The sequence below is a fragment of the Mya arenaria genome, chromosome 4 (assembly GCF_026914265.1).
Source record: "Mya arenaria isolate MELC-2E11 chromosome 4, ASM2691426v1".
Taxonomy (NCBI): Eukaryota; Metazoa; Mollusca; class Bivalvia; order Myida; family Myidae; genus Mya; species Mya arenaria.
In genome coordinates, this window is record NC_069125.1 from 49,287,578 (window position 1) to 49,310,112 (window position 22,535).

Genomic DNA, 22,535 nt, shown 5'->3' on the forward strand with positions numbered 1-22,535 from the left:
TAGTTTTCATATATTTCATAGTTTTAATCAAGCCATGTATACAACAATTATGTAATGTCACGCTTACCATGTGTGGCGTGGTGTCAGTGGGTTTCGTGGAGTCGTGGGTAACAGAAGGGGTTGTGGAGGAGTTGGAGCTCGTGTCATCCTCCATACCCAGAATCTCGTCCAACACTGAAACACAGGTCATAAGGTATAATACATTAGATTCAAATTATCATGACACAATAATAGAATTATCTCTGCCTGCAACTCTTTTCCAAATTGTGTTTGACAAAAAATAAAATTGTTAGAAATCCAGATACTGGTGTTTTCATTTGTCAAGTTTTTTTTTAAAATCTTTTCAGATTTATCATTTATGTCGATTCATATGAGGGTGAGAATTCAAACTCAATTTATAACAAACATATATTTAATAACAATCAAAGTAAAACTCCTCTAAGACATCACTTGTTTTCCATCATAAACTTTCTCTTACTTAATTACTCTAAAGATATCTGCATTCATTTGTACAGAACTTTGATAATATGTCCTCAGGTGGTCTTTTGGTTAATTTGCACATTAAAATGATTCCATTGGTTAATAGTAATTATTGTAAACATATTAACCAATCAATGAACATTTTGGCTAACTTTAACCAAACCAAAGAATAAACCAGTTTCATACCATTGGTTGCATTTGACAATAATTCAATCCCATGCTTATAACTCACTTTTCCGTCCCTGAGCCTGAGCCACTAGCTCCTCAATCTTCTTGTATCTCCGTAGCAATCTTCGGAGCTCATCTATTCTTTTATCCTGCAACAAACATTCCCAAGTTAGCAAGTACTTTAAATAAGACATGGAATAACGATACCATTCTTAATAGTTGAGAAAACCCCAACAATACAAGGTCTGAGACTGAATCTGGCTAACTTACTGGTATAATTCAGCCTTCGGCAACAGTTCTGTAAACAGTAACTTTAAGCACATCAATTTTGAGATTATTCAATACAAGACTAATATAATTTACCACTAAATCATTTTAGCAATTACAAAGGATAAGGTGTTCAATAGTTACATGTATTTCAAACTATTACACAGTAAATGTCAAGATATTTTAAAACATCAACCTTTTCTCCATTAGACGACATCAAAGCATCAACAGCTGTCTTCAGCCGTTCAACCTCGTATTCTGAAATATATATTCATTAAGGATTACAGTTTCAGGTGAAGGTCATCAATTGAAGATATAATTTAAAGATAATTCTAGTTTTCCTTTTGCTCATAACCTTTCAAATGTCTAAAAATTTATATCGAGCAACCAAGCAGATTTGTATTTCCGATTTTCATGACAATTTTTTTTTTCAAAAAACATAAAAACTAATGACTGACATTTTGAAATAAGACAGAAAAAACATTTGAGAGAAGTTCTAAAGAGCTTCTTCCTATTGCCAGAGTATCAGACAGTACTAAAATACATACAGAAAAGGAGAAAATAAGAGTCATTCTGACATGAAACTAAAGACATAAAAATGCAGCTCTACAACTGAAATAATGCTGAAATAATAAACATTCATTTTTTTGCAATCTTTTACAATAGGGTCTACAAAATATACCACTAAAATCTTAAAACAAGTTAAGAAAGGCACTTTTATACAAAGCATCAACAATATCAGTTGAGGTATTTCTTATCGATAATTGTTGTCTATAAAATGCTAGTTCATTGCTAACTTCAATGTGCAGTACATATATGATTGTACTTGGTCACAGAATTAAAATTATATTTTCTTAGTAGGCATTTTAACAGGTATGGTTATAACGACCACAAGTGGATGCCAACACTTATACATTTTTCTGTTTATCAAGGCACATTACTCAACAACAAATGAGCCAGTGTTATGGAACTTGCAACACATGTACATCTTGCCATAGTGAACATGTGTACCAAGTTCTGGCTATGTCTTTAAAAAAAAAACAAGCTCAAGTTATTCATGATGAAAAGTAATTGCACATAGATGTTTTATGTGTCATTGCTATGGAAACTAGGTGGGTGGGGTACAACACCCTCACTTACCCAGGGGCAGGCTCCAAAAGAAAGCTACATTGTAAACACACCATTCTTTATAACCATCAGCAACATTTCTACCAAACACTAAATCTACAGGGGGAATAATTATTACTAAAATGAACCCAGCTGAGTTCATGTACATGTGTACCAGCAAGTATGGTGGATGCAATAGCATAGCAAAAATTGCTAGCCAAAATTGTTAGCTTATTTCCTAATTATGAAGCAATGTTTATGACACATTCTATATATCTAACATCTCACAATTGTACCTAAGCATCAACATCTTAATAATCATCAATTTCATTGCACACTTAACTCTTAGTTATTTCAGTTCATGTCATTCGATATCATAAAATTTCAAACAAGAAGCCTATTGTTGAAGGAAAATTAAAAGTTTAAGCAAGCTTTAATTAACAACTTAAACAAGGTATTTCCTTAGGGTACCATCCATGTGGAATATTGCATTTTATTTACTTCCGAAATAGATCCTATGGTGTAAAACTCATTCCAGAATCAATTGGCGTCTACTATTCTGCACTTCTTAAATGCAGAAATATTATTTAACGAAAACATACTGCTGTCTTGGGACCCACTAAGATCTTAGGTAATTTAGGAGTTAATTTGGTTTATACTAATTTATTTTAGATTTATTTTGCAGACAGACTAAAGATGATATGAATCACTCTGAGTCCCAGAAACCAGTACTGTATCCTTCTTCAGAGGCCCTGAGGAAGTATCCCTGGAGGGCAGGGAGGCAGACACCTATACCTCTACACCACTCTTATTTTGACATAAGGAATTGTGATACAGTTGCAAATACAAACCACTCCACAAACTCATGCACAACTGTTTTGTATTAAGGGGACGAAATAAAAGGATTTTAACTGAGTCACGCAAAGTGATAGGGTTACTCAAATATCATAAGATGACATTTGCTGTCCTACTTTTAACCACATCTCAATGGTAGATTAAGATTAACAAGTCATGATCTTCACATGGAAAACATTTCCTAATATATCACTCATAATTACGTGAGCAAATTCGATGATATGAAACAATATGTAGTTTGGGGTAGATGCACTCATTTTTGAGGGGTAACGGCACTCGGGGCCTTACGTTTTTTCCTAAGCTTATCTAAACTTCTCCCTTTATCCATCTCAGCCATTTCATGTTCATACCAATACATTTCTGTAAAGATAGGCACTTATAATTTGAATGTTTACCTTTTGCTGACACTAACTCTTAGCGCATACAAGTATTTCTCATTTTAACTATGCTGTCCTTTCAATTTTGAACTAGTTTAATCATTCATGATATCAATCATTTATATAAATCTTATTCAAATGTACACAGTCTTCTTTTAATTAACTTTTAATTGACTCTTGTTTGGGTAACAAAATCACTCAATTGTCAGCAGAAGCTCAATGGTTTTCAAATAAGAATCACTAATTGATAGAGCAGTCTAACCCCAGAGCCCACTTACCATTAACGTCAGGCACCACTGTGCCATTTCGTGCCAATTTCTGCCGCAAGTCAGCTGTTTCCGCATCTTTTAATGCCAGACGAGCCTCCAAATCTGTGATGTGTCGCTGAAATCAGAGAACTGCGGTTTATGGAACAATTTTAGTTGTGGCAATATCAGCACTATATTAGAAAATAACCCATATGAATATGACCAGACACATAATTGAAATTAAGCTTTCATTCTTGGCAAGAAAATGAAACTAAATATACTAAGTCATAATTAGGGAATTGGCAATCACAATATATCCCCAAAGCAAAGCTCAAATTTAAGATTTTATGTTTTATAACAGCTTGATTTTAAAGTGATAAAAAAACATCTGAACATGTATAGAAGAGGATTGCAATGGGACACTGACATTTGGTCAATGAAGGGTAATAACTGTAGACTGTTGTACCCAGACTAATAGGACATGGTAAACTTTTCTCCCACTGTTCAGAATATCTGTACCAAGTTTCATGCTCTTATCTTTTTTTTGTTATAGCTCATATTTAGTACATACAAGGCCAAAAACAACATCATCATGGCTAAGACAGGCCAGCTGAAAACTTTCCATTTATTGGCTTCATGCAGACACTTTACAAACTGCTTGCCCTTTACAACTTATTGAGCAAAGAAAATCAAATAAATCCTTCTGCTGACCTGTGATTGCCTGAGCCGCTCCTCCAACTCACGCCTCTCGTTCTCCGCGGTGGCGAGTCTGATCTTGAGGCTCGAGATCTCCGCCATCAGGTCGAGCTTGTGCGTCTCCAGGGACGACCGAGTCAACAGCTCCTGCAAGTAGAGATCGTACATGATCAGCATTGTTGGCTTTGTGAGCATCTCAAAAAGATCACTGTACAATGTTTATGACATGCAGATGAAGCCAATCAATGCAAAGCATTTTCAGTCTAGGTATATGGCACAATACACAGTAAGATGCCAATTATTTATTTGTATACAACAACTTATAAATTTTCAAGTCGTAAAATTTCATTATGTTTTTAATCCCTTACCAGAAAGTTTCAATACATCCCAAAACATCTCTTTGATTTCTGAAAGCTAATGTTCCCCATTTTCTCACTCTAAAACCACACTCATGGAGTTTGGAATCACTTGATTTAAGTAGGAGAATGTGAAATCTAAACAAATTGGTGTCTAGAGATGAGCAAGGTGTATGTTCCATGTGATATAAGGCTTTTTTATCAACAACAACTATCTGTTTCTGCTGCCAACCTCTTGAAACCCTGCAGTGGTACACGTTATTAAGTATAGTACTTACGTCATGTTTTATTTTCAATGTTTTCCGTCTCATAAATGTTAATGTTTTACCGGACAATTTTTAAGCATTTAAATTATATGAAATTTATTGAAACACAACAACAATGTTTTATGCTTTTAATTTATCTTGGAGGTGACCAAAGCACTGCATTTACAGGAAAACATCTTTCCAACACCAATTCTCAAAGTTGACATACTGCCCATAAAGTAATTAAGTCATCTTGTAATACTCCAAGAATAATTTATTAGTAAACAAACAAATATTACTAAATAATTTGACTTAATTTGTACAAGCCACAGGCAGATTTGGATGTAAGAAAAATGGCCTTTATCTTATAATTCAGAACTGCAGGGTACTAAACAAAGTAAGAACTGCTGGGTAATAAACAAAGATTTTTTCTGCTAAGTACTTAACAAAGATTCTTTCTGCTGGGTATTAAACAAAGTTCTTTCTGCTAGATATTAAACAAAGATTCATCCTGCTAGGTATTAAACAAAGATTCATCCTGCTGGGTAATAAACAAAGATTCATCCATCTGAGTATTAAACAAAGATTCATCCTGCTGGGTACTAAACAAAGATTCATCCATCTGAGTATTAAACAATGATTCATCCATCTGAGTTGTAAACAAAGATTCATTCTGCTGGGTACTAAACAAAGATTCATCCATCTGAGTATTAAACAAAGATTCATTCTGCTGGGTACTCACCCAAGATTAATTCTTCAGGGTGTACAACAAAGATTCATCTTGCTGGATATTAAAGAAGGATTCATCCTGCTGGGTGCTCAACAAAGATTCATTCTACAGGGTACTCAACAAAGATTCATCCTACTGGGTATTAAACAAAGATTCATACTGCAGGGTACTCACCCAAGATTAATTCTTCAGGGTACTAAACAAAAATTTATTCTACAGGGTACTCAACAAAGATTCATTCTACAGGGTACTCAACAAAAATTTATCCTGCTGGGTATTAAACAAAGATTCATACTGCAGTGTACTAAACAAAGATTCATTCTACTGGGTACTCAACAAAGTTTCTTCCTTCAGGGTATTTGTTATACACAAAGTCTCATCCTGCAGGATACTAAACAAAGTCTCATCCTGAAAAATATCCTCAAAACTCTGAGTTGGGAAAACAAAGGCTTACTTCTATTCAAAGAAAGCTATATTTTGTAAACATCAAGAAGACTTTCATATCAAGATCTGGCTGGAGCAAGCTTTGCATGACTTCCTATGAATAAACAACAAGGTACAACTACAATATATAGGCCAGATAACCTAAATATGATTGGAAAAAAAGTCCATGGTTTGTATGATTCTTAAAGTTGGAGCTGATATTTTTTTATTTTGTTCAAAGGCATCTTTTACCCAAAGAAAAGAAATATAATTATGAGGTACATGTATGATTACGTTTACGAAAGGAACAGAAACATATATGGGTAGTTCTAACCTTTATCTTCCATTGTAATAGTATTACTTGTTATATTTGTTCAATTTATAAACTTGATGTCATTGTGGCTCATCACTTCCCATGCTACACCAGGCTAGTATTTCTTACAGGATATTCAACATCATTCTGACACTTGGAACCATACTGTAGTCCAGGACATGATCGGTAGCTAACTAGACCTGGACCCCCTTTCCAACAGACATCCAGCATGCTCCATGCAGGCATGCAAACTTCTGATTAATGCCAATTACAAGACATTTGTTTAAGATACTTCTCAACAAAGCATGAGCACTCCTCCATTAATTGGATTTTAATTACCCCTTTAGGTTATCTGTTGAAGTTTTTATGAAACCAGACCTTTGCCTCTACACACTCTACCTCAAAATAGACTTGCAAAACAATAGAATGGGATGTAAATTGACAAACATTGTGCCTATTGTGAACAGTTTGTAATTGAGCGATAACATTTTTTTGTATCAATTACATGGTTAAAAAAAGTTGAATAAATGGATATTAAGGTATTCAAAGATGTGATTTTGCTTAAACAAGCCTATGTAGCATAGCTACCAACACTTGATAATCATATTATCATTTTGCAATAATTCCCTTGAATCAGTGAATTTTTTTTTGACTAATCATATCGTGTAACAGCTGGAAAATAATTATGCCACCAACAGGTGGGTGGAAAATGACGAATCTTACAAATAAACCTTCTCTACATTGGGAGAGGAACTGAAATACAATTACGACAAGGATTTCATTAACATATAAAACAAACATGGATTATGAAATTATTTAGGTAAGATATAGCAGCTTGACACTAAAGGAGATTTGAGGTGACCATTAATTCTCAATAAAACAAGAGCAAACCTTAAAGACCCTACCCTCACACCCCCTACAAGTTACTGGACAGTAAAAATACTAGAATAAAAAACAAAAACAATAATGAGCATTAGACCACTACTTCAAGACAGACAAACAACAGATTTAGTGAAGCAGGCTCAGCATTAAATTGTTACTTATTGACAAAACACAGACTAAGTGTAGCCTGCTCAGCATAATATTGACAAAACACGGATTAAGTGTAGCCTGCTCAGCATAAAATTGTTACTTATTGACAAAACACGGATTAAGTGTAGCCTGCTCAGCATAAAATTGTTACTTATTGACAAAACACGGATTTAGTGTAGCCTGCTCAGCATAAAATTGTTACTTATTGACAAAACACGGATTTAGTGTAGCCTGCTCAGCATAAAATTGTTACTTATTGACAAAACACGGATTAAGTGTAGCCTGCTCAGCATAAAATTGTTACTTATTGACAAAACACGGATTAAGTGTAGCCTGCTCAGCATAAAATTGTTACTTATTGACAAAACACGGATTTAGTGTAGCCTGCTCAGCATAAAATTGTTACTTATTGACAAAACACGGATTTAGTGTAGCCTGCTCAGCATAAAATTGTTACTTATTGACAAAGCACGGATTTAGTGTAGCCTGCTCAGCATAAAATTGTTACTTATTGACAAAACACGGATTTAGTGTAGCCTGCTCAGCATAAAATTGTTACTTATTGACAAAACACGGATTTAGTGTAGCCTGCTCAGCATAAAATTGTTGCTTATTGACAAAACACGGATTTAGTGTAGCCTGCTCAGCATAAAATTGTTACTTTTTGACAAAACACGGACTAAGTGTAGCCTGCTCAGCATAAAATTGTTACTTATTGACAAAACACAGATTTAGTGTAGCCTGCTCAGCATAAAATTGTTACTTATTGACAAAACACGGATTTAGTGTAGCCTGCTCAGCATAAAATTGTTACTTATTGACAAAACACGGATTTAGTGTAGCCTGCTCAGCATAAAATTGTTACTTATTGACAAAACACGGATTAAGTGTAGCCTGCTCAGCATCAAATTGTTACTTATTGACAAAACACGGACTAAGTGTAGCCTGCTCAGCATCAAATTGTTACTTATTGACAAAGCACGGATTTAGTGTAGCCTGCTCAGCATCAAATTGTTACTAATTGACAAAGCACGGATTTAGTGCAGCCTGCTCAGCATAAAATTGTTACTTATTGACAAAGCACGGATTTAGTGCAGCCTGCTCAGCATAAAATTGTTACTTATTGACAAAACACGGATTTAGTGTAGCCTGCTCAGCATAAAATTGTTACTTATTGACAAAACACGGATTTAGTGTAGCCTGCTCAGCATAAAATTGTTACTTATTGACAAAACACGGATTTAGTGTAGCCTGCTCAGCATCAAATTGTTACTTATTGATAAAACACAGATTTAGTGTACCCTTCTCAGCATTATAGACAGAAAAAAGATAAGAGTGTAGCATTCGGACAGCTCACATTGCACCTTACAACCTCTGCCTTGTTGTAATGTTGCATGTCCTATTTGCATTTATGGTAATTCAGCATAATAAACAGAAGTACAACAAAGTGTTTCTGAAATAAGGTAATGACTCAATTAGAACTCAATGTGGAAAATGCACTTGGAGTGTATCTAAATCAATCAAAATGCCATTATGAATTATTGATAGTTAGGTAATGAAAATCAGTCCAAAGTCATATTATATTATCAGAAATAATTGATCAAGTCATTTCAATAAATATTCGATTATGCAATCGAAATATCATATTTAAATTTAGCGGTATAAAAGAATAACAAGCTGCATTTTGACTTTCACAATTAAACTGAACAATGAATGCATTGTAATTAGAAGAATTCTGTGTTTTGCTTATAAGGCACTAATTTTCAAGGAATAGTTTGATTTGAGTTTGATTTTGAGCTGAATCACAAACGATATATACTTTTGTTCATCACATTTACTTTATTATTTTTAGAGAAAACCACCACGGAGCAATAATCAATGTCGAGATTATGCAATCGGATGACCTCTTAAATGATCAATTTTCAACAATATTTGATCATAGTTTTATTTCTATTGTTAGAATAATATTTGATTAAAAATATCTCTGTAAGATATTACTAGAACTCCGTGAGTCGGATGTGTCGCCTGACGAATTATTTACTGTCGACATTATAGCTGTTAGATTGGCATTTTATACATTTATAGACAATGATGTTGCCATTTAACTTTCAAGTGTAGGTGGCATTTGAACCCTCAATCAGATATACCTACGGAATAAGTTTCAGGTTGAAACCTCCTATAGTTTACGAGATATGCCACGGACAAAACCTAAGCAAGAAAATTAACAAAGGGCAATAACTCTAAAAATATGGCAGCAAGAGTAACTGTTCTTGTGCAGTGCACTTGCCCTCAATGAGATCTATCTAGCTATGAAGTTTCAAGTTGATACCTCTTATATTCTTCAAGATATGCCCCGGACAAAACTTTAAGCATGAAAATTAACAAAGGGCAATAACTTTAAAACTAAGAAAGCAAGAGTTACTGTTATTGTGCAGTGCACTTGCCCTCAATGAGATATATCTAGCTATGAAGTTTCAAGTTGATACCTCTTATATTCTTCAAGATATGCCCCGGACAAAACTTTAAGCATGAAAATTAACAAAGGGCAATTACTTTAAAACTAAGAAAGCAAGAGTTACTGTTATTGTGCACTGCACTTGCCCTCAATGAGATCTATCTAGCTATGAAGTTTCAAGTCGATACCTCTTATATTCTTCAAGATATGCCCCCGACAAAACTTTTAGCATGAAAATTAACTAGAACTCCGCGAGTCGGATGTGTCGCCTGACAAATTATTTACTGTCGACATTATAGCTGTTAGATTGGCATTTTATTCAGTTATAGACAATGATGTTGCCATTTAACTTTCAATTGTAGGTGGCATTTGAACCCTCAATCAGATATACCTACCGAATAAGTTTCAGGTTGAAACCTCCTATAGTTTACGAGATATGCCACGGACAAAACCTAAGCAAGAAAATTAACAAAGGGCAATAACTCTAAAAATATGGCAGCAAGAGTAATGGTTCTTGTGCAGTGCACTTGCCCTCAATGAGATCTATCTAGCTATGAAGTTTCAAGTTGATATCTCTTATATTCTTCAAGATATGCCCCGGACAAAACTTTAAGCATGAAAATTAACAAAGGGCAATAATTTTAAAACTAAGAAAGCAAGAGTTACTGTTATTGTGCACTGCACTTGCCCTCAATGAGATATATCTAGCTATGAAGTTTCAAGTTGATACCTCTTATATTCTTCAAGATATGCCCCGGACAAAACTTTAAGCATGAAAAATAACAAAGGGCAATAACTTTAAAAATATGGAAGCAAGAGTAACAGTTCTTGTGCACTGCACTTGCCCTCAATTAGATCTATCTACATATGAAGTTTCAAGTTGATACCACTAATAGTTTAGGAGATACCCCGGACAAGCGAAAATAGGACACGGACGCCGACGCTGCCACCGCCGCCGCCGCCGCCGCCGCCGACAAAAGTAACCCCTATATGTCGTCTTTTCAGGCGACACAACAAAGGGCAATAATTTTAAAACTAAGAAAGCAAGAGTTACTGTTATTGTGCACTGCACTTGCCCTCCATGAGATCTATCTACATATGAAGTTTCAAGTTGATAACTCTTATATTCTACAAGATATGCCCCAGACAAAACTTTAAGCATGAAAAATAACAAAGGGCAATAACTCTAAAATTATGGAAACAATAGTAACAGTTCTTGTGCACTGCACTTGCCCTCAATTAGATCTATCTACATATGAAGTTTCAAGTTGATACCACTAATAGTTTAGGAGATATACCCCGGACAAGCGAAAATGGGACGTGGACGCCGCCGACGTCGCCGACAAAAGTAACCCCTATATGTCGTCTTTTCAGGCGACACAAAAAGTAATAAGGGGTAGGTGGTGACCCAATATAGAATATACGGGGCAAAGAAAACCATATCGGGTGAGAAGCACAATCCCAAATTTTGTTTCCTGCGCCCTGTATATCTCATATACAGTCACCTACTTACCCTGTAACGTATAAAACATGTTGACAGCCTGTCAACATTGATCAGGACGCCAACACTATTGAGGAAATGTTTCATTGGAATAGGAAAATAGACACCATTTTGTAACAATATAAAGACTAATGACCGATTTTGAAAAAAATGGGGTCACCGCACACCCATTCCTGGTGGATCATTGGTGTTGCGTCATTCATGATGGAGGTATGATATTCTGTAATCTTAATAGGCACTATTTATTGTTGCATAACTATCATCATATTCTTTCAGAGATTTCCTACAAAGAATGAGAAACTACAGTTAATTCTAAGACATTTTTCCACATAAAAAGTGTGCATACATCTGACAAGTGCAGATGTTACAATCAGCTGTCCTGATTAGATCTGATGCGATTAGATACAGAGCCCATGCTTAGTCATAATGTAAAAAACAAATTTCTATGAAGTTTTATGGCCTTCCATTTTTAAGAGACAAAGAAATGTAAGAAATAAAGACCTTTCAATGAATCATCTGTGCCAAAAGTTTTTTATATTTTGTGTTATTTTACAAGATGGTTCTTAAGCATGTGCAGCAAAACAATGATAAGTTATATAGCCCTCAAAAAACCATCAACAAATGGGGAAATGAATTAGAAGAAGAAAAGATGATTTCTTAAGATTATTTCTTTCGAAAACTTAGTCAAGAACAACTGAATTTACATTAAAATTAGTCCAGTCTTACTTTTCACTGCCCTTTTTGGCAGCGCAATATAGACAGTCTTTTCCTCATTTCTGAGTGAACAAGTTAATGATATCTTGGAAGTCATTGTCTGCTGGCAGTCATCGGCAGGTCTCATGAGAGACCATAGATCAGTAGAGCCTTGATTTTTGTGGCTGCTTTACAGCAGGCTAGGGAATGCTCATGTCAAAAACATGCTGAATTGCGGCCATAAAAGGGCCTGCTATACCATTAAGATACTTTAATGCTGCCATGTCAGGAATTTTATTCAGTAAATACGTATAACATACTTGAATAATTAATTAGTATATTGGCCTGTGCACTTCAAATGTCACTGGTATTTGCCATTCTGGTTTCAGTCTACTTTGAATTATTCAAAGCTTAGTCTACCAGTCATTAAATTAAATTGATAAATAATAACATTATTGACAGTCTTATGTCAACGCTATATTTTCTCACACATTTCTATGTATAAAGAAATAAAACTTGCATAAAAATAGTGATATTAAATGTTTCCTTAACATTTAAAAAAATATTTATGCAGGCCTTTTTCTGCCCATTTCGGGAAAAAGACCCATGATTATTTTTGGAAAATTTGCTCTGCAAATTAAGCCATTTTGAGTAAAATCATTGCTGTACATAAATAAGAGGGCCATGATGGCCCTAAAACGCTCACCTAAGCAAAGGGCCACAACTCTGTGATAAAGCATTAATAAAAATGTTGCAATTTAAACACATCTTTACTGATGACGATGCCTTGTTTTATATTTGTAAAGGGTCATGCAATGATGCTACCTGTAAAGTTTCATTGAATTTGGCCTGGTAGTTTCCGAGATTTTTTTAAAGCAAAACAGTAAGTCGGCCATTTTGTTGTTGTTGTTGTCTATCAATCTCAATGCCTTGATGTATTTTTGTAGAGGGTCATGCAATGAAGCTTCCTGTTAAGTTTCAGTGAATTTGGCCTGGTAGTTTCAGAGGAGATGTTTTTTAAAGCAAAACAAGAAGTTGGCCAGATTGTTGTTGGTGTTGATCAATCGCGACCCCTTGTTTTATTTTTGTAGAAGGTTACCCAAGGAAGCTTCCTGTAAAGTTTCATTGAATTTGGCCTGGTAGTTTAAAGGAGATGTTGTTTTTTAAAGCAAAACAGGAAGTTGTCCATTTTGTTGTTGTTGTTGATCAATCGTGACCCCTTGTTGTATTTTTGTAGAGGGTCACCCAAGGAAGCTTCCTGTAAAGTTTCATTGAATTTGGAGTGGTAGTTTCAGAGGAGATGTTTTTTTAAAGCAAAACAGGAAGTCAGCCATTTTGTTGTTGCTGCTGTTGTTGTTGTTGATCAATCGTGACCCCTTGTTTTATTTTTTCAGAGGGTCACCCAAGGAAGCTTCCTGTAAAGTTTCATTGAATATGGACAGGTAGTTTAAGACGAGATGCATTTTAAAGCAAAAGAGGAAGTCGACCATTTTGTTGTTGTTGTTGTTGTTCATCAATCATGACCCCTTGTTGTATTTTTGTACTGGGACACCCAAGGAAGCTTCCTGTGAAGTTTCATTGATTTCGGCCAGGTAGTTTCAGAGGAGATTTTTTTTAAGCAATTGTTGATAAACAGATGACGGACGGACTGGCGGACAGACAAAAGACAAAGACCGATCACAATAGCTCACCTTGAGCACTTCATGCTCTGGTGAGCTTAAAATTGGGAAACTTTTAGGTAAATGAACAAAATTGTCTCTCCAGAAATTATTTATGTATTAGTTTCTTTTCCCTATCAAAAAGACCTGAAATGGCTGAAATATCAATCCGTGTCAGACTAAATATCTAGTGCAATAAGTAATAAAACAAGGATTTCTGAATTCAATAATCCCAAAAACTATACATCACACATTTCATTAGGATGCTGAATGAACCAGGTAAAGGTTTCATTAAACAACAAAACAAAAAATTCTCCTGATTGGGAAAAATATCATATATTTTGCTAGGAGAATGGGTCTGAAAGTTGTTAGCTGTGGTTACTATAGAAAAAGCCTATTATGTAATATTGTTGTCAATAATCAGTTATATTCAGTAAAACATTCTTTTTTCAAATAAAAACGCATATATAAAGAAGAACTTAGTACTTTAATAATCTTTTAATTGAGAGATTTAAAGGATGCATGGCGCAATTTACTGGTATTAAGTGTCACAATTTATAAATACCAACTCTATTTCTAATGCCAATTTTTATAAGGACTAAATAATTTCGATTTTGATAGCTCACTTTTTTTCTCAGAAAGGCAATCATTTCAATTGCATAACAAACAACTTGAGATTTTTACGACAATTTTATGATGTCTGCAAACTTTCTTTCATTTCAATGATCTACATTTTAATGATGATGAAAGCAAACTCATCACCACTGTACTGCTTAAAACTTACCACAAGTTCCCCAAGTTTTGACTCCCAGGCTGCGGAGTAATACATCCCCGTGCTCGCCGGCCGCTCCATTCCATTACGGCGCGGCACATTAAAAAAGTCCCGATGGTTCTCAGCCATCAGATTAAATGGTTTATCACAAATGTCAATATACAATAAGATGTCTTCACAAATATTCTTTCAATCTCTATTCGTTACTTTTTTTTTTATATCACTGCATTTCTCCGAGAATTTTTCAACTGTTTACTGTACATAATGCAATGTTAATTCCATTCAAAGAAACACCTTTGGGTCCAATGTCTTGTTGACATAGTCTATGGTTCTCAAATTATGCTTCGTAATAATTGTCATTATCTTATAACTCATTGAATGTGAATTATTGTCAATTAATATCCTGATAAAGAAAGAAATATTGAATTGTCATATTTTAACAAATTAACCCTTGGCGCCATTTATCAACAGTGAGCTAACGACTTGAAGCAGTGTCACATCTATGGTACACTTTTCTAGAATCAGGCACTGACATTGGCAAACAGTAATAGTAATGATGACAAACGAGTGGGCAGTTATCCCTACAGTGATCCATTTATTTTTTAAGAACACATGTATAGATTTTTGTTGATGGCTCTATTGATAAAACGTATTCATATTAAACAACTAACAAGAACTGATGGCATTACCAAAGCACCAGAGCACTGTTTACGGGAAAGCCAATTGTGCAATCATTATGATAGATCAAAAAGATTTTTATCTAAACTACAATGTTATATTGCAATTAAGCCAAGATGAACATGGATAGACTATATCATAACTATAAATCCTATTGTTGAGTGGATTTTTTCAATGATAAATACTATAAATCCTATGCCAGCCGGTTAACCACAGTCAAACAAACTCCTAGAAGACAACAAACTGACTGTAGACATAAGGCCTGCAATAACTTAGCAGATTCCAATTTACGTCATGTATTGTACTATGTCTTATAATTTTCTGGAAATTGGCCATGCATTGTTTAGAGAAGACAATGGTGTAATTCTTGCGCAATTTTCATTATCAGATCAATGCGGAAAATGTCATTGTGCGGTTGTCTCATAATTGCGATTCGTGCCAATTTTCAGCCAAGCCGTTGGCCAATACATGCACCTAACAATTACTTCAAGACAACTTTATTGTGAGAATTTCACCATTATTGCTTTCGTTTTTTTTTTATATCAGTCACTTTAGAAGATGCCTCAAGAATTAAAACTGCTTTAAAATTTGTTGTGTTTTTTCTACATTTTTTTTGTTAAATAATACAAAAAGTTAAAAATAAAACTCATTTAATTACGATGTCTAATTGACTTCATATAAAATACCTAACCTACAGCCACTAAGAGATAATCAATGGCATATGACAATCAAACATCCTTTTTCCTGAGGTGATAGATTTCCAGTAAATATTTCCAAGCCACATCCATTGAACCTACACACCGACCTGACAGAATAAAACATCAATCCACAGCTTTTGTTCACATTTTCACCTCCAATATAATTATTTATCCAGTCCTGGATGCTGTATCTGTTTCTGTTCTAGAATCCATAGATTTCGTTATGATTCTCAATGAAATCCTCTGCTTCTCTCAGTTAAAACACTAAGACAAAGTAAACAAGCTCTCTTTCATTTGAAATCATCATTATTAGACAGGCATCTATGGGTAAGCACAAGCTGCTGACTTTGTTAACACTGCTCCGCTGGTTTCTATTTTTCATCAGAAAAAAATGTTACCAGTTTTACTCAGATTTTAATTATAAGTTACTGTTGCATTATATAAATCAAATCTAAGACATATTCAAATAAAAACTTCAAAACTACTAATAATCTCATAAAAATAAGTAAATTTGCAACAGCAATTTCACCCACATCAGCAAACACAACATCAACAATATAACAATAATTATTCTAAACTTGACAATTCTACAGTTGAAAAATCAGACAATAATTCAATGTTACATAGTAGCCCAATGCCTGATAATAGCTCCAAAATAGTATTTAGTAATGTTCACCAAAATTGGACCTTAATATAAACTGATCTTGGCGCAAATGTTTTGAAAATAGTTGATGAATGGTGTCAGTCATCATGAATCACAACTCATAATTTGGCCATGTGTCATCCCAAGTATCAAAGCGAAATTTGAACTACAATAAGACATTCACCGATTTTAGTAGTATTTTATACCCATTTAAGAGTGCCAATAATCACTTTTTTGCTTCAAGTCAATTTAACCCCATTGTTGTGACTAAGGTCAGAAAACTTAACAGAATTGAACACCTAACACTTGAGAAGATTGTAGAAAAACATTTGTGAAAAGGGCTACATTAAAACACTTTAATGAGATTTCGCAAATTTCTTACCTGAGGTGATTTAGATAAACCAGGGTCATACCAATGCAGTTTTTGTTTTTTATAGAAAACAAGTAAATTTTACAAAAAGACAAAAACATTTGAGATCATGGCAAATGGATTTTGCAGGAGGCATTACTCTGATAAACAGAGATCACAACATGATCAAGGAGCATAACTTTTGATAAAAAATGGCACTGAATACATATAGGCCATGACATTGAGGTATTGAAAAGGTTTACATGAAAAGATCAGTTGTATGTGATTTATGTGTAAATATGTCTGATTATGCAAGAGGCCAGCAACCAAGACAGGGATGGCAAAAATGGCAAATCATCCAGACATGTAGATTTTATTCAAAATATCTACTCTTGACTTAAAAGCTCCCCATCATTAGAAGACAAACTACCACCTCCAATTAGGACCAACTAGATCCACCCCTGCTTATGCAAAAGTGTGGATGTTCAATGACAATATTACAGGTCTCTACCCTTGAAACCAAACACCACTTAGTACAGTGGTACAACTGTTAGTGACACACCCTACCATACCCAACTACAAGCCCGGGCTTTGTGCACCCGGAGAGAGGGATCCACATCTATAGTGAATCCTGAGAGATATCTTCATCTATACTGAACAAAGTTGTTTAAAAAGTTAAAGATCAAAAGAATTAGTTAAATAGTTTCCTGATTGATGTAATACAAAAAATATCAGTTTGTTGACAAGTTCATGAATCAAACAACAAAGCTAACAAAAATCACCATGAAAAAAAATGCTAACCAACAAAAAACTGCTTTATTCTTTGATTCTCTTTTATTGCTTGAAATGACATTTACTACAAAAATATAATTATGAGTTCATGCATATATACATTATTGAACACTGAATGTTTATTTTTTCTTTCTAGAATACATATTTCTGTGTCCTTCATAAATGTCCCATTACACCTAATAAAAACAACAGTTAAGATTATATCAGATCTAGTGTTGTAACATAAGTAACCAGGCATCAATAATTCATGTGACATGATCGATCAAATGAAACAGACACCTAGATGAAGCATGCATACCTGCAGCATTAACTGTAAGGTCATGCAACATGTCAAATAGTTATAGAGCCAGAATTAACATAAAACTCCTAATCATATATTCAACAATGCCTTTTTCGGCAAGTAGAGGACTGCAAGGCAGAGCATTATATGCCTGTTCCATGACAAAAAAATCCACATTAAACCTGCCATATCACCCGCTGCCGCTGAAAGAACAAATCCCCTATATTCTTGCTCCATCCTCCCTCACCCTGCCATGAGGTGAATAAATTTGATTTAAATGACTTTTGTGTCAGTGTGTCACAAATGATCAATTAATGATGATCAATGCAAATCCTCCAAGTTGAAGGCAAAATCCTCTGGAACCCTTAAAGAAATGTGGCAATGTATCAGCACAATGATGTGTTTGTTTAACCAAAGTTACAGAGGTCATGACTTATCTAATACCCATACATGTTGTAACCAAGTCTAGTAGATAGGACAAAAGCTCAACTTGGATATAAGTGTGCACATGCAATTCAAGAGCCATAACTCTGAGGTGTATAGGACAATCTGCATGGCAATCAAATTCATACTTTCATATTAACATTTGTAAACAAAAGTTCAAGCCCCTTTTTCACAAATTTGAAAATGGGCAAGTCTATATCGAAACAGACAGAGGAATGGTCCCATTATAGAATTGGCAAGCCTGTATTAAAACAGACAGAGGAATAAGAACCATTATAGTATTGGCAAGCCTGTATTGAAACAGACAGAGGAATGGTACCATTATAGTATTGGCAAGTCTGTATTGAAACAGACAGAGGAATGGTCCATTATAGAATTGGCAAGCCTGTATTGAAACAGACAGAGGAATAAGAACCATTATAGTATTGGCAAGCCTGTATTGAAACAGACAGAGGAATGGTACCATTATAGTATTGGCAAGTCTGTATTGAAACAGACAGAGGAATGGTACCATTATAGTATTGGCAAGTCTGTATTGAAACAGACAGAGGAATGGTCCCATTATAGAATTGGCAAGCCTGTATTGAAACAGACAGAGGAATAAGAACCATTATAGTATTGGCAAGCCTGTATTGAAACAGACAGAGGAATGGTACCATTATAGTATTGGCAAGTCTGTATTGAAACAGACAGAGGAATGGTACCATTATAGTATTGGCAAGTCTGTATTGAAACAGACAGAGGAATGGTACCATTATAGTATTGGCAAGCCTGTATTGAAACAGACAGAGGAATGGAACCATTATAGAACTGGCAAGCCTGTATTGAAACAGACAGAGTAATAAGAACCATTATAGTATTGGCAAGCCTGTATTGAAACAGACAGAGGAATGGTACCATTATAGAATTGGCAAGTCTGTATGGAAACAGACAGAGTAATAAGAACCATTATAGTATTGGCAAGCCTGTATTGAAACAGACAGAGGAATGGTACCATTATAGTATTGGCAAGCCTGTATTGAAACAGACAGAGGAATGGTACCATTAAAGTATTGGCAAGCCTGTATTGAAACAGACAGAGGACTGGTACCATTATAGTATTGGCAAGCCTGTATTGAAACAGACAGAGGAATGGTACCATTATAGTATTGGCAAGTCTGTATTGAAACAGACAGAGGAATGGAACCATTATAGAATTGGCAAGCCTGTATTGAAACAGACAGAGTAATAAGAACCATTATAGTATTGGCATGCCTGTATTGAAACAGACAGAGGAATGGTACCATTATATAATTGGCAAGTCTGTATGGAAACAGACAGAGTAATAAGAACCATTATAGTATTGGCAAGCCTGTATTAAAACAGACAGAGGAATTGAACCATTATAGAATTGCAAGCCTGTATTGAAACAGACAGAGGAATGGTACCATTATAGAATTGGCAAGCCTGTATTGAAACAGACAGAGGAATGGTACCATTATAGTATTGGCAAGTCTGTATTGAAACAGACAGAGGAATGGAACCATTATAGAATTGGCAAGCCTGTATTGAAACAGACAGAGGAATGGAACCATTATAGAATTGGCAAGCCTGTATTGAAACAGACAGAGGAATGGAACCATTATAGAATTGGCAAGCCTGTATTGAAACAGACAGAGGAATGGAACCATTATAGAATTGGCAAGCCTGTATTGAAACAGACAGAGGAATGGAACCATTATAGAATTGGCAAGCCTGTATTGAAACAGACAGAGGAATGGAACCATTATAGAATTGGCAAGCCTGTATTGAAACAGACAGAGTAATAAGAACCATTATAGTATTGGCAAGCCTGTATTGAAACCGACAGAGGAATGGTACCATTATAGTATTGGCAAGTCTGTATTGAAACAGACAGAGGAATGGAACCATTATAGAATTGGCAAGCCTGTATTGAAACAGACAGAGTAATAAGAACCATTATAGTATTGGAAGCCTGTATTGAAACAGACAGAGGAATGGTACCATTATAGAATTGGCAAGTCTGTATGGAAACAGACAGAGTAATAAGAACCATTATAGTATTGGCAAGCCTGTATTGAAACAGACAGAGGAATGGTACCATTATAGTATTGGCAAGCCTGTATTGAAACAGACAGAGGAATGGAACCATTATAGAATTGGCAAGCCTGTATTGAAACAGACAGAGGAATGGTCCATTATAGAATTGACAAGTATGTATTGAAACAGACAGAGGAATGGTACCATTATAGAATTGGCAAGCCTGTATTGAAACAGACAGAGGAATGGTACCATTATAGTATTGGCAAGCCTGTATTGAAACCGACAGAGGAATGGTACCATTATAGAATTGGCAAGTATGTTTTGAAACAGACAGAGGAATGGTACCATTATAGTATGGGCAAGTCTGTATTAATTGAGACACACAGAGGAATGATACCATTATAGAATGGGCAAGTCTGTATTAATGAGATACCCAGAGGAATGGTACCATTATAGAATTGGCAAGTCTTGAAACATTATAGTTCTGTGGCATGTATGTATTGAAACAGACAGAGGGAGGATACCATTATAGTTCTGCGGCATGTATGTATTGAAACAGACAGAGGGAGGATACCATTATAGTTCTGTGGCATGTATGTATTGAAACAGACAGAGGGAGGATACCATTATAGTTCTGCGGCATGTATGTATTGAAACAGACAGAGGGAGGATACCATTATAGTTCTGCGGCATGTATGTATTGAAACAGACAGAGGGAGGATACCATTATAGTTCTGTGGCATGTATGTATTGAAACAGACAGAGGGAGGATACCATTATAGTTCTGTGGCATGTATGTATTGAAACAGACAGAGGGAGGATACCATTATAGTTCTGTGGCATGTATGTATTGAAACAGACAGAGGGAGGATACCATTATAGTTCTGCGGCATGTATGTATTGAAACAGACAGAGGGAGGATACCATTTTAGTTCTGGCAAGTATGTTTTGAAACAGGGATAAGTCCATTATTGTTCTACCATCACAACCTCACAGTATGTTTTTAAATAATTTACATCATTGTTCCAAAGGTTACTGTAATGTTTTCTATGCTTGTATTTCTCTTCTGACAAACAGACCTTACCGACAATCTCAGGATTACTTTGTTTGGGCCATCTGCCATCCCTTTAGTCTAATTGCAATGATGTAAAACAATACATATGTATCCTATGTAAAAGGGTCAAACCTCTTGTGGATATGTCTGTAAGTTCATTGTTATTTGTCCTGTCATATTTTCACTCAACAAATTGACCGGTATGTAATTGGACATGAATTATTTAGAACTGGTATTCATCATTTTGACATAATTAACATGAATAGACATAATTATATGTTTGCCAATGGTCATAACCTTGCACAATGTTTTTCATTTTGATCACTGTTCACTGCAAAGATTTTCCTATTTAAGATTCAATAGTCTTCATAATGTTCTTTAGAAATATTTTGGTGGTTGAGACAGAAAATGATTCCTGACAGGGACTGACAGAGCTGGCGAGACCAGCAGATATGTAAAAACATATCAGTCTACAAGACAGAAGAAACTAATGCCAAATAACAGCTTGTTACAAGCTGCACAAAGTTGCATTTTGCAGGCAGAGTTTCAGACACTAGTCAGGACAGTACATCAGTCAAATAAACAGAAATCACTTGTAAAACACATGTTCGGACTGACAACAACAGGAGAGTGTGGGCTTATCAGTATAAAGAAACAGACATGACAGTCAATGACCACTACATCTTCCTAAAGTACTAAACCAACACCATTGTCTTGTACAGGGGACATATTTATGTTACCTGGCATTGCCATTAATAATGATGTACTCTCTGATGGCTTAATAAAAACAAACAGAAGTTCCTGATTGAATAAAATAACAGGCAATGGTATCCCTGGTATCTCTCTGTTCTGATACAAAGGCAGAGGAAGACTTTAACCTTTTTTACCAGGTAATTGGCAAAATAATGGTTAACACACCTGGTAATTGGTTAATTAGACCAGACTGCCATTATACAACCAGGGTTCACTGAAAATGAAACATAGTTCAGCCTTAATAAGCATGATCCATTAACATTTTAACTGATGACTTGTAAAAATGACAAACAGCAGTAATTCATCAAACTCTTCCACCAAAATGTTGCCCCTGAAGTCTTCAAACGAAAAAATGAGTAAAAATACTAACACAAGTGAGATTCCAGAAAACATTCTACACTTTGTCTTCAATTATTGCTCTTTTA

At 35.0% G+C, this 22,535-nt stretch overlaps 1 protein-coding gene across 14 annotated transcripts in view; it reads right to left on the reverse strand.

Moving 5' to 3' along the window:
* Nucleotides 1–22,535, reverse strand: part of LOC128231216 (liprin-beta-1-like) — a 61,046-nt gene that overhangs the window by 17,712 nt on the left and 20,799 nt on the right. For 9 of the 14 annotated variants that reach the window (XM_052943734.1, XM_052943733.1, XM_052943737.1 and 6 more), the window contains 6 exons: nucleotides 4,214–4,345; nucleotides 3,533–3,638; nucleotides 3,166–3,237; nucleotides 1,112–1,173; nucleotides 713–797; nucleotides 68–174 (listed from right to left, as the gene is read on the reverse strand). In XM_052943734.1, the coding sequence (XP_052799694.1) occupies nucleotides 68–174; nucleotides 713–797; nucleotides 1,112–1,173; nucleotides 3,166–3,237; nucleotides 3,533–3,638; nucleotides 4,214–4,345 (564 nt within the window). Of the gene's footprint in view, nucleotides 1–67; nucleotides 175–712; nucleotides 798–1,111; nucleotides 1,174–3,165; nucleotides 3,238–3,532; nucleotides 3,639–4,213; nucleotides 4,346–14,388; nucleotides 14,882–15,745; nucleotides 15,980–22,535 lie in introns of those variants that run through there. The other 5 variants (XM_052943738.1, XM_052943740.1, XM_052943744.1 and 2 more) reach the window with 4 other exon arrangements.